Source organism: Mixophyes fleayi, chromosome 8 (assembly GCF_038048845.1).
Source record: "Mixophyes fleayi isolate aMixFle1 chromosome 8, aMixFle1.hap1, whole genome shotgun sequence".
Classification (NCBI taxonomy): Eukaryota; Metazoa; Chordata; class Amphibia; order Anura; family Limnodynastidae; genus Mixophyes; species Mixophyes fleayi.
Genome location: NC_134409.1, coordinates 77,633,717 through 77,646,887, shown reverse-complemented (window position 1 = coordinate 77,646,887; position 13,171 = coordinate 77,633,717). Strand labels below are relative to the sequence as shown.

The window sequence follows — 13,171 nt, the reverse complement described above, 5'->3', positions numbered from 1 at the left end:
CATTTTAACTAGCCAAGAGAACAGTTAAGATTTTTGCAAACATACATTTTTTACTTGTATTTGCAGACAATCACATCTCGGTAAATGTTTGGCTACAACTTTTAATACATATGCCCAAATGAAAGTAAGACAATTTTTTGTTGACTTGCAGTGAAAATAAAGAAACTGTCAAAGGTTTTTTTTAACATATTTACATGTAGCAGTATGATTATATATAAAGTAAACATAAACATTGCTCTGAACTGCACTATACCTTTGAATATGCCCCGTACCTGTTTCCCTTGATCTCGAAAAAACTCCCCAGTGTTCTCAATGACTTGCTCATCAGACATCTCACTATAGGGCTGTTCCTGACAAAAAGTCAACATCTCCCATAAGGTGACAGCAAAAGCCCAGACATCACTCGCTGTTGTGAATTTACCCTGTAGGAAGGAATATAATTCAGTGTATTCAGTTTCACATCATATTTCATCATCATCGTCATTAACATTTATTTATATAGTGCCAGCAAATTCCATAGCGCTTTACAATTGGAATATTTGAACTTTGAACTACAAAGTGATTATTCACAAGTCATTGGAGTCTATTTCTGGTGCATTGTTTCATGTTTCAATCAATCCCCTGTTGGCTGCCCTGGCTGCCATACCATGAATGTTCTAAGAGACACATTCTTGCCAAACTATACAAGAATCCAAACATTTTTGCAAATATTTTGTGTTTTGTTTATTTTTAGTCATATCAACAATCACTACTTTAAGACCAAAGATTCCACCTCAGTATGTTTTTCTGTTCACCATTGAATTGACTTTCCCTGGGGCCTATCCTTGAAGTCCTAGGACTTGCAATGCCAAAGTTCAAAAGTATGTAGAGTCAAGTTCAGGAAATCAAAACTGAAAACTGTAGTCAGGCAAGGCAAAAGGTTCAGAGTCAGAAGGTTCTACAGTGACAGGTCCATCACTGGAATCAGGGAGAGGAAACAGATACAAAGAAGCTGGAATACTGTAGAACCACAATAATCTAACTGTGTGTTTACCAGAAGCCATCATAAATAGGAGTTGTAATCACTGGTATCAGATGCTGACTGAGGATGGAGTTGAAGGATTTACTTTAAATGTGCATAAGGTCTTTGATAAATCTCAACTCAAAAGTTTGCACTGAGCATGCTGGACATCTTTGATAAAGTGCAAGTTCAAAAAGGTTCTAAGCATGTTCATAGTCTTCCACAGACTTCAACATATTGGTGCTGCTTTACAATTTGTTTTACAATTCAATTTAGAACATGCACAATGCATGGAATGTATGCAATGCTGACCTACAGTAGCACCATATAGCTCTTGGTATTATTGTCTACATTAAGAAGACACCTTACTTTTCTAAAAATCCCAGTATTTAATTCCCATTCTTTCTTGCACCTTTCCTTTATTCCCCTATCCTGTACATTTTTCCTGCAATCTCGTTTACCTAGTCATAGTTTTTTTCAGTTTCCAAATGCCTTTGACTGTAATTTTTTTTGTCAGCAGCGAAATGCCAAAAATAGTAGAAACTTGTCTCTGAAAGCTTGCAATTCTTATCCATATATACATTAAAGCTTTATGATCAATCTGCATGTGTATGCTGGCTTGCTAGACATGGGCATCCAGAAGCAGATTCAATTAAATAAAAATGAATAAAGTTATTTAAAAACGAAAGAAAATGTAAACAAATAAAACAAAAACTTCATAAAAAAAATGGGAAAATGCTTTATTCTAATATTAAAGCATTTTTTATTGTCCCCAGAATTTTCTATTACCATCCTGAGATGATGGTAACAATAGGAGAACAGCAGCGGTACGTGTCCTTTGTAAAATGTATGGGGAAACTTCACCAAACAGACACGGCACTAGCCATAACTGGGAGGGAAGGCTAGTTAAATAGGGAGAAGCCCTAAATCTGATGAAAACACCTTTACTTTTAATCCCAGATTTTAGTTAAACAGTTATTCCAGATGAACATAATTCATGTAAAATCTAATCATGATGAAAGGCAAACCTACTACCTGCCCAGATCTAAACATGAATCAGAAAACTTTTGGTTTGCACTGTGATTCTATAGATTCTGGCAAGACATAGATTCCATCTATTCACCATGACAACTATCGTGTAAAACTATATAATTTCAGCAGCAAGAAGACACCTGCTGGTAGTACTCTAGGTTGTTGGGTGCCATGTAGGCAACATTCAGACTGTCTAAACAAGTCAGGAACTTTTCTTGCTATTTCAAGCTAGATCTTGTGAAAGATCACATGACAGATGGTACCGTTAAAAAGAATAGTGGTGTCATAGTTGTTGACATAGGGGATAATGGTTTGAAAGTTTCTATGGGATGTCATCACATTGACATCATTAATATAATGTGTTTTGTGATGTTGTGACTGATACAATCAGAAAATGAGTGTGTTATTTCCAGAATCACAAGTAAGAGGATAGAGATGAGAAATGTGCATTAATTATAGTCATTGTTGATTTATAATGTGCCACAGTGCTTTGCACTGCTGGGCAGTTGGGAGATCACAGCATACATTAAACAGGGAAAATCAAAAACTAAATAAATGCAGACAAGAAAATGGCAGGGAGAACTCACACTCTAATGGTAAAAAGGTACAACTGAGACAACAGAATTGAGTGTTTCTCAGTGTGGAGATTGGGGTAGTTTAACAGTGTGAATAGTAAGTGTGCTAAGAGGGCAAGTTCTAATAAAGACAAGTGTTTTCAGAGTGTTTAAAGTTTTGAAGTTTTCAATTGGGTGTTGTAGGGAATGACAAAAAAGTGTGCAATGGAACAGAAAAAGTCTTGGCTGAATTGAGAAAATTGTTGTCATAGATGAGGCAAGGGGCAGGTCCAGTGACAGATCTAAGAGTGAATAAATTAAATTATTTCTCAAGATTTGAGATGCATGAAATGTTGGTGTTGTTGAGGGCTTTCTGGGTGAGAGTAAGTTATTTGAATTGGATTCTGATTGTGGACAATATAGGGATGCGATGTAGGGATTTACAGAGGGGTGGGCGAATATGGAGCATCGAAAGAGGAAGGTCAGCCTTGTAGTAGCATTTAGGATTGATTGAAGTGGTGAAAGAGGGGTGAGGGAAATGTCAGATTAGGAGAAGGTTATAGTGGTCAAAGCAGGAGATGATGAGAGAATAGACAAGAGTTTTGTTGTGTATGACTGTGAATGTTTCTTTCCTGGTTATAAAGAAAACTATGTGGTGCTTTGTAGCATTAGATTAGCATTGCATCTTATCTGTTGAACTTTTCAACTAAACTTATGTATTAAAAAGGTAAATACAAAATAAGGACTACTAAGTCAATACTACTTCTAAAAATAAAACACTTATTGCAACATTAAGGTGAAACAGTATACAAAATCACACTTAGCTCCCTATACATGGGCACCAGATGTCAAAATACTTATGTGCTTATGAATATTTTTTTTTATCTGAAATGAAATCACATAGAGAATCCATAGGAGACTATTCACATTAACCCTGTCCATGTAAGCAGTCGACCAAGAAACCAATGTCAGTTTGGAAGAATTGTTTGGTATGTTGGACGTACCACTCAAACTTTAAACATAATGTTTGTGGAAGACAGATGTAATGATTTGAAAGCTGTGTTCAGGCATAATGATGACAATAATAGTCTCACAATTATTTGCATTGAGCATATCATTATTACACAAAGAGGATTGTTATAACTCTTAATCTAAAAGAGAAATTTACAGGATTTTTCTGCTCAGATCTGTTTCCATTGGGATTAAATAATAAGACAGAGTTCAACAATATTCAACAACAATTAATATAAATTAAAAATGGTTATGATTTAATATTTTATACGAATATTATTATTTTGCATAAAGTACATATTATATATGGTTAAAATTTGATATACTGTTTGATCTTAATTTTGCAAAAAAAAAGAAAAATATTTTTAGAACTGGTATTTATTTTCTATATATTCTCTCTGTTGATCCCATAAGGGGTCCAGTTCCCCTTTGAGGAGCTGCCTTTTCATTCTGTGTTTTCTTGACATTACTATGTCATTATGTAACAAATACTTCACCTATCATTCACTATGACTTGCTGTTCTAAATACTTTGTCAAATAAATTGTGACAGGATGGACCTCCTATGCCTCCATGTCCGTGTTGCCGGGGACCGTCTGGGCTTGCCTTGCTGCAGTCCCCTTTCTTTATTCCAAAAGCGTCCCTTCTGTTGCAGTAGGAGCCTGCTGCCACCACCAAGCTCCTACACTGGTGCCTAGAACCTCTTCCTTCTGGGTAAGTTTTGCTGATGGTGTAGCCCCTCACTGGGGACCTGGGCTGGTACCTCTGACCTCTTCCTTTAGATCAGGGTTGCTGTGGATGGTTCCCCCTAGCCTATCACACTGGCCATTGCTGCAAGGTAGCGGACAGAGCATTGGTACTGAAATGCTGGGTCGCAACCTCAGAACAGCCGGATAACAGAGTAGATTGATCTAATCTGTAGGTCACAGGAATTAAAGATGGTAGGTAGGCATCAAAGCAGATTCCTTAAAGATGGAAAAATGATACATGGTCAAACAGTGTTCGTTTTTAATACAGTTTTGGACACAGCCTGGCAGGGGGTAATCCAGCTCCTTTTTCAGACCAGGCTCCAAAAAGTCTGAATTATTTAATTCAAATATTAACATTGGGATGTAAGATGTTCTTTAAACTTGGATTTTAAAAGCAATTTATACTTAACAAAATGTATATTGATCTGTGATTTCCGATATCATGTGCTGTTTACATTGTTCAGACAGGTTCTAACACACAGGATGAAAGGCCACACAGGAAAGAAAGGTAACACCCCCCGTTGTGCTTTCAGGCTAAAAAGACATGGTGGACACTCTCACATCAAAAGGCCTAATTAACTTAAATGAGGATTTCCTCTTGAAGTTACTCATCAGATGTCCTCAAATAAATGCCTATTGCATCAGAAATCAATACCTCAGAAATCAGTACATTTGTAATTATATAAATTAATGCACTGCGATAATAATTTAAATATACTTATACAATAAGTTATGTATAAGTGTCCCAGCAACAGAAATTATAGCTAAAAAGACATTATAAATAAGACCCTAAACACTATCGCAAATTCAGAATACAGGTGTGATGAACTGGAGAAAACAAAGGAACTTTCCACCATCTCTAATCCTCGCCCCTAGATGTAATTACAAAGAGAAGACTGAAATAGCAAGAAGTAAACAACTTATTTACTCACCATTAAGATGCTTTCCCATGACATCCATCGAATGGGGAGAACAGCTCGACCTTGAATCCTATAATAATCACCACTATAGAGGTTTCGACTCATGCCAAAATCAGCTATTTTGATTGTGTAATTTCTACCAACAAGGCAGTTCCGTGTTGCAAGATCCCGGTGTACAAAATTAAGAGAAGAGAGGTACTTCATTCCAGAAGCGATATGTGCAGCCATGTACCTGAGGTCTGAATAACTGGAAAAAAACATGTATATAGTAAATTAGTCATACGCAGAATTTTGTTATTCTTGGAATCTATGGTAGAAACTTATGTTAGGTACAAGATCTTGAAAAATATTCACATGCTCCCAATGCAGTTCCAAAGCAGGTAAACCAGGGCCAACCCATGCCACTGCACAGCAACCTGTGCACATACACAAAGCATGCATTATAAGTGGGAGTGAATGTGAATGCACAATTATTTTCCCCTTGTTCTGATCTGACCGCTCACTCACTTAAAATTATTTTAAGAAAAAGACTACAGAACTGTTGATTACGATTCAGTGGCTTCAATTAAATGAAAGCTGAGCGAGCTGCTAGGTAAGTGATAGATCAGAATATTAAAGGTTGGTTATTCTTTTTTTTTCAAATTTCTTATTCTCTTTTTCAGGGGGATAATGGTGGACTCTGTATCCCAACTGCAGTTACCCACATTTTGTGGCTATTCCATAGAGGCATGGCCAATGTTAGAGATAAAGATTTAGGGGGAGATTTTGATCAAAGGCTAGGTTTTCCTGCACGTTACTGTGCGATTTGTTAACCAAACAATTTGCTAAAGGTCAAACACATGATTTTAAACAGCACGGTTTAAAACAGCATTGCTGATTTTTATATGTGGAAGATATTACCATTACCATATGCAGCTTACAATCATATGCTTTTTGAGCTATCTTGGCTGTTAGAACAGGGGGAGGTTAAGAAAGAACAACCAAACCCCATATTATTCAAGCCCAGGCTAATCAGTATCGGGCCACTAGGAGGCGAAAAGCCAATTGTGCACCGGTCTCCTCCTTGTACCACTGGCCAGTGGGTATATATAGTGCAAGCACTGGTGGCACTACAAGTGACAGCATGCAGACACAGCTCATGACTGTTGATTGTACTAGCATCTGTAGTGCCACAATGAGCTCTACAATGTTTTCCCCCTAACTTAAATAAAATAGAACAATCCTCCTTTATGAAAAAAAATAAGTAATACAACTCATCTTCGTTCTCCTGCTCCTTCATCCTCACCTTCACCCTGTAATATCAAGTTGCCTGTGGTAACCCCTAATGGACCTAGCTGCTCCCCTCTCCAGATGTGGTGTTGCTCACTGGCTTCCTCTGCTCACCTCCTCCAGGCGTATGTCGCTATACTACAGGCCTCCAACAGGCCTCCTTTGGACCTCTACTGGACACTGCCACAGTTCCCAGTCACTGCCTTCACTGCTGTTTGTGCCCTACAGATACAGTCTCCTACCACAACCTCTTACTTCTTGTCTTGACCTTTCCTAGAACCATACTGCTCCAGTCCCTACCTTCATCTGATTACCACACTGGACTTCCATTTAACCTCATTATCACTTTGTTTGTCTTCAGAACCTTTTTGTACTTGACTCTCTTCAGTCAATCTCTCCCACCCATGCATCCTCAGCTATTTTTGTAATGCCATTGTATACCTAATTGCATTATTGTCATTGGTAATCTCACTGTCTTTTATCCTACCATTTTCACCCATCTTCTCCACTCCCCCTGTACTCCTTTTCCTTACCTCCCTCATTATTGCCTCTTTGCTTGCTGCTATTGATATGTCTCTCTTACTATCACTTTTGTTGCTCATGGCCATTGACATGCCTCATGACTTTCCATTTCCGTGCTTCCCCCTATAACCTCCTACTTCCCTGGACTGTCTGTCCTCTATCCCTACCCTACACCTATGACTTCCTTCACCTAATCCACCTCTTCCATGTACTTATTTCCCCATAATATCTCTCTCATTTCCTAGTTTCTCGACTAACCATATGCCCCCCTCATAGCTTCCCACACTGCCCCTATTCCATCCCGGCACTGCACCGTACACTGGTACCCTCACTCAGTTACTACCTCCCATTCCTATTATGTTCCTTCCCCTCCTCACTCTGAACCAGAAACCCCTCCAACTTCATGCAAATCTCTCCACTTCTCCCACTCCTCTCCCTTATCCTCTGGAATGCAAGATCAGTTTGCAATAAACTGGCCACCATACATAACCTCTTCATCTCAAATCCCTTTAACCTCCTCGCTATCACTGAAATTTGTCTTTCTCTGGCTCACACTCATCACTCTCCCACTGCTTTCTGCTTTCATTCTCCTTAGAGCCCCAAAGCTGGGAGCCTGAGATGTGGCAGTGTTGGTTTCTGGTTATTGGGGGGGACAAGAAGAAGAAGAGAAAAAAAAATTGTGGCCCCTCCCCCGACTCGCAGCACCCGACCCCCCCCCCCCCGTGCGCGACTCGTGCGGGGGTTGGGGGGGGGGGGGGGTCGGGTGCCACGAGTTGGGGGAGGGGCTGGTGTTGTGGCTGCAGGGTCATGTGACCGCAGCTACTTGGTATTGAAACTGAAAGCTGACTCATGCAAGAGCATATCAGCAGGGACACGTAAATTAAAAAAATAAGTGAAAATCGATGCATATCGCTAGATACTGAATTGAGATTAGTGAAAGGCTAATCATAGCTGCTTGATCTCCCTGGCCAGAGAAGTGGGATGTAAAAAATCAATGGAATTTATTTCCATCCTGTACACAGATTAAATTATTTTAAGAAGGATCATAGTTTTAATCCGCAATTGGTTGAGACTAAAGTGTTATTGCACTTAATGTCCCTGAAGGGGTTTATTTCTGGAAATTAAACCATTTAATTTTTCATTTTTACCTGGAGGGGCCAGGGCCATTGAACACAGTTTGGGAAGAGGATATTTTAATTTGTGCATGGTTAAGTCCTTTAGAAAGGAGCCATGTGTGATGTTGCTGAGCAGAGAGGGGGCATGTGTGATGTTGCTGAGCAGAGAGGGGCATGTGTGATGTTGCTGAGCAGAGAGGGGGCATGTGTGATGTTGCTGAGCAGAGAGGGGGCATGTGTGATGTTGCTGGGCAGAAAGGGGGCATGTGTGATGTTGCTGAGCAGAGAGGGGCCATGTGTGAAGGTGCTGAGCAGAGAGGGGCCAAGTGTGATGTTGCTGGGCAGAGAGGGGGTGAAGGTGCTGGGCAGAAAGGGGCCATGTGTGAAGGTGCTGGACAGAGAGGGGGCATGTGTGATGTTGCTGGGCAGAAAGGGGGCATGTGTGAAGGTGCTGGGCAGAGAGGGGGCATGTGTGATGTTGCTGGGCAGAGAGGGTGAAGGTGTTGGGCAGAAAGGGGGCATGTGTAAAGGTGCTGGGCAGAGAGGGCACAGTGTGACGAGAGCGACAGTAATGAGGGGACCGCATGGTGATGCAGGAGGAGCAGTGTGATGTGCCGGCAGCACATAGGTTACCCTTCTACTTAACTATAGGAGTATATGCTATGCAAAAAAAATATAGTGCTATGGATAGTTTCGGGGGGGGGGGGGGGGCCCAAACCAATATCTTGCCTAGGGCCCCATGAGGTCTAAATCCGGCTCTGTTCTGGACCACCAAACCCCATCTCTCCTTTTCCTCCTTTGAGGCCCACTCCATCTACCTCTTCCACTTTGTCTACCACTGTGTTGCCATCCTCTGGTCCCATCTCCCAATTTCTTCATAACCTCTCTGCCTGGCTCCCACACTTTCTCTCATCTAACCTTCCTTCCCTCATTCTGGGAGACTTCAACATTCTGATTAACATTTCCACCAACCCTTTTAATCCTCTCTCCCTCTCGTCCACCTTTGGTTTCTCTCAATTGACCTTCTCCCCTTCCACCACAGTGACCAATCCCTAGATTTATTATTATTCACATTTATTTATATAGCACCAGCATATTCCCTGGTGATTTACAATTGGGAACAAACACAGTAATAAAATGGGACAAGATATTACAGACAGACTGAGAGATAAGATTTAGGGGTAAAAGAAGCAAACAGCTCTTTGTGGTTTGTACACATCACAATCAATTCCTGGCATTTCGGTGGCTCAAAACGCTAAATGTATTAACCAGCGCTTTGATATCCTATTGAAAACCGCCGGCGATGTTCGACAGATTGGGAAGGATGAAATCATCTGTAAACTTAGGTGACTTGTGGCTAAACAGGAGCAGTTTGTAAAAAAACACCAAATTTGAACTGGAGACTGTGGCTTGGTGCATTTCTAGTGGATAGTTCAATTCACATGTAATTTTGTAATCACAAGCATTAAAAAAGGTGGGCTGTTTCTCCATTACTTTTATCGGGTTATCAGAAGCTAGTGGATAGGAGAGAGGAGAATTGATGAGTGCTTAGAGAGTTTATTTGTGGTTAATTGGTGTGGTTCTAAATCAATTTCGGAAGTTTTTATTCTGTTCTGTTTCTTATTTGTTAGTCTTCTTTATTGTGATCTTTTATTTGTGCTGTCTGTGTTCTTTGTGAGTGAGTTTTGTGTGAGTGGAGGAGAGTGGGGAGAAGGAGTTTATGCAGGGAGTCTAGATTCAAAAGGACACTGAAATACTGTGGTATCCTCCTACTCCCTCCTTTTTGCATCATGGACCACAATGATAGCATACATACTATATTAATAGAAATTAAAGCGCATGTGCCTGTTCAATGTGAAGAGTGTACTTGAGAATCAGTATATGCTAACAAATGAAAGGTTGGATGTCATAAACAATTACTTATCCTTTAGGGCATCTGTCAATCTGTATTAAAATCCTGTCTTTTCTCAAATGTTTGCAGGTACAGGTGTTTACATTCTTTTATAGCTCTTTTAGGGAAGTCGTGACTGAAGTTGAAGTAAAATGTACAGTTTAGCTAAACTGTAAAAATTACGGATGCCTAGAAGGCAGAATCCAGGTTTCAATGCTTCTAAACAGAGCATTTAATCTTACATGAAGACTTCAAGGATGCTGTGTAATTGTAGAAGCTGTCTCTTTATAGTAGTTTAATTTCACAGTGTCTCCCAATGGTCTATTCCTGTCCTTGCTCTTATCCCTCTACCCTTCTTCCCTCTGGGATCTCATCGGTAATTTTGGTCTTCAATATCACCGCTATACTGACAATGCCCAGCGTACTGTACTTCTCATCCCCTGATCTTTCCCAATGTCTCCTCTTTTGTGTCTCCAGCTGTCTCTTGCCCATCTCCTTTTGGATGTCAAACGGATTTCTTAAGCTGAACATGTCTAAGATGGAAATCATCGATTCCACTCCTCATCCTCTCCCACACTATTGACATTACTGTCTTTTCCCCTGTCCCTTAAGCCTGGGTGTCACTCTCGACTCCTTCATCCTCCACCACCAGGCGCGGACTGGGAGAGGGAAGCCCGGGGGGCACACAGGCGGCCGCATCCCATGACAAGGGATGCGGCCGCGTCATTGATGACGCGGCCGCATCCCCTGTCATGTTGTCATGTGATGCGGCCGCCTGTGCGCTGACGCGGCCGCATCTCATGTCATCAGATGCGGCCGCGGGTAAAAAGGTGATATATTGCATCCGGGGGGTGGGGGGGGGCGGCCAACTGGCCTACCCCCCGGCCCTAATAGTGGTCTGACTGAGCGGCCCAGGGAACCGCTGCCCTCCTGCCCCCCGGGCCAGCCAGCCCCTGTCCACCACATTCATTCCCTCTGCCGCTTCCACCTCCATAATATTTTAAGCATCATGCCCTTCCTCACAGTGAATGTAACTAAAACTCTTATTTATTTTTTCATTCAATGTCTCTCGCATTGATTACTGTAACCTTCTCTTCTCTGTCCTTGCTTTCTTCCATCTTTCCTCACAATCTGTCTCCTACAAAGTTGTCCAACAGATATTCTTCTCTCTCATATCTCTACCTCTGCTGCCCTCTCTCTCTCACTACACTGGCTCTTTGTCCACTACAGAATTCAATACAAACTCCTTATCCTTATCTTCAAAGTCCTCAACCACTCCTTTTCACCCTATATCAGCAAACTAATTTCCACACACATTCCCTCCCATACTCTCTGCTCACGCAATGACCTCTGAATAACCTCCTCGCCTCTTCCCACTTCAGGATTTCTTCTCCCAACCTCTGGAATGCAATCCCAGGCCCAATAAGACTATGCGCCAGTCTCTAAGGTTTCAAACATGCCCTCAAAACTCACCTTTTCATTGAAGCCTACCAGCCCTCCTCCTAACTCTCCTGCCTAGGCATCCCCCATCTCTGTTTCACCATTCAGTTTCACCGTCTTAGTGCTTCCATATAAAAAGACATAAGTAATCATGCCCGACAAATAATAGAAGTCTCATATTTGTGATTAGCTGAGTGGTGTTAGAGACTGCTCATGAATTGCTGCCTGGCTATTTAGTAGACAGGCTGGCTGGAGATTAACTCATTTTGCATCAGTTGTTCCTAGTGAGCATTCCATTCATTACTTTTCCTTTGGATTGCCTTGTTATTTTATATCGAGTTTTGCCATGCAGTTAGGCCTAAATGCATGCAGTTTAGGCGTTTTGCATATCACATTGGAAGCTGTGTTAGTTTTTAGCCTCCAAATAGCAATATGGTAAATCCTTCAGTTTGGGACTAAAAAAACTCATCTGATGTATAGATTTTGGAAACCACACCAAAAATTGCCCTTTAGCAAATCTACCCTCAACATTCTCAGGTTTTTTGTTATTGCTGATGTCACTGCACAGCATATCTTGAAGAACAAAGAATATGAATTAACTCTATCCCATACATCATCTGTGCTTCTGCTATACACTTGAATGAGGTCACAGGGGAAAAAAAGGTGGCGCAACAGATGCAATAAATGGGCAAGTGGCAAATAAAACATGGGGAATAAAAAGGCCCTGGGCATATAGGATACAAATTAAGGAATATATAGAGAGAGATAAAGTGACAGATATGGGGCAGCAGAGATAAGACAAGAGTCCCTTTGCTACCTCAGTAATCTCAGTATAATGGTAAATATCTACAGAGTATTCCATAAGTATGTGGTGTATTTTCAGGATATTAACATAAATATTCTTGAACAAAAAGAGCAACAAATTGCCTGCAAAACAGATTAGCTTACCAACACACATCTTTCATTGAACTCACAGAGTAGGTGGATATGGGCAAGGAAGAAAAATGTTTAAAGAGGAAGGAAATTATATTTCAAATCATATTTTTTTGTGGAATCAGCCAGCAGCTGAGCAACTGTCCAAAATTTTCTATATTTCCCCAGGTTGCAGGTTACGCCAGATATTCAGTTCTGCAGTTTCTGTATTTTATTTCTGTTTTATTTTAAAAACTGTTTTGCAATTATATTAATGCATCTCATTTTCCAATAACTGTTTAATTCAACTGTGACTTTCTTATTAAATACAATTTAATATCATTCAGACTTTGTGTTTTTAAAGAATTCATTTGTCATATACTGGCTTTTGTAATGCTACATTTATGTAGCAAATTGTTTGGTTTACAATAATTCTAATTACATTAATTAATTGCATTTTGGTGTTAATTAGGGAATAAATTAATATTTCCTAAGACTGTAAGCTCTTGAACTAAAGCTTTGTGGTGGCAGTGTCTTTTATTGTGAATGTGAGATTTTGTTTTGCTTTTCTTAGTCACTTTACACATACTAGAGGGTTTTGTTTCGTTTCACACTCACAAGACATGCGTGCTCAAAATGGTCTTTTCTTGACAGTTCCTAAGACCTCTGCCAATTATACAAATAGGGTAAAAAAAAGTTAATAAACACAGACACAATGTTACGGCTAGCGGCTTTTGACATAAACTTCTAGAACTGG

General features: G+C 40.4%; 1 protein-coding gene across 4 annotated transcripts in view; it reads right to left on the bottom strand.

Moving 5' to 3' along the window:
* The window catches only part of DDR2 (discoidin domain receptor tyrosine kinase 2), a 516,782-nt gene that overhangs the window by 33,642 nt on the left and 469,969 nt on the right, over positions 1 to 13,171 (bottom strand). For 3 of the 4 annotated variants that reach the window (XM_075182764.1, XM_075182765.1, XM_075182766.1), the window contains 2 exons: positions 5,278 to 5,512; positions 86 to 422 (listed from right to left, as the gene is read on the bottom strand). In XM_075182764.1, coding sequence (XP_075038865.1) covers positions 102 to 422; positions 5,278 to 5,512 — 556 coding nt within the window. In that variant the 3' untranslated portion in view covers positions 86 to 101. Of the gene's footprint in view, positions 1 to 85; positions 423 to 5,277; positions 5,513 to 13,171 lie in introns of those variants that run through there. The other variant, XM_075182767.1, reaches the window with a different exon arrangement.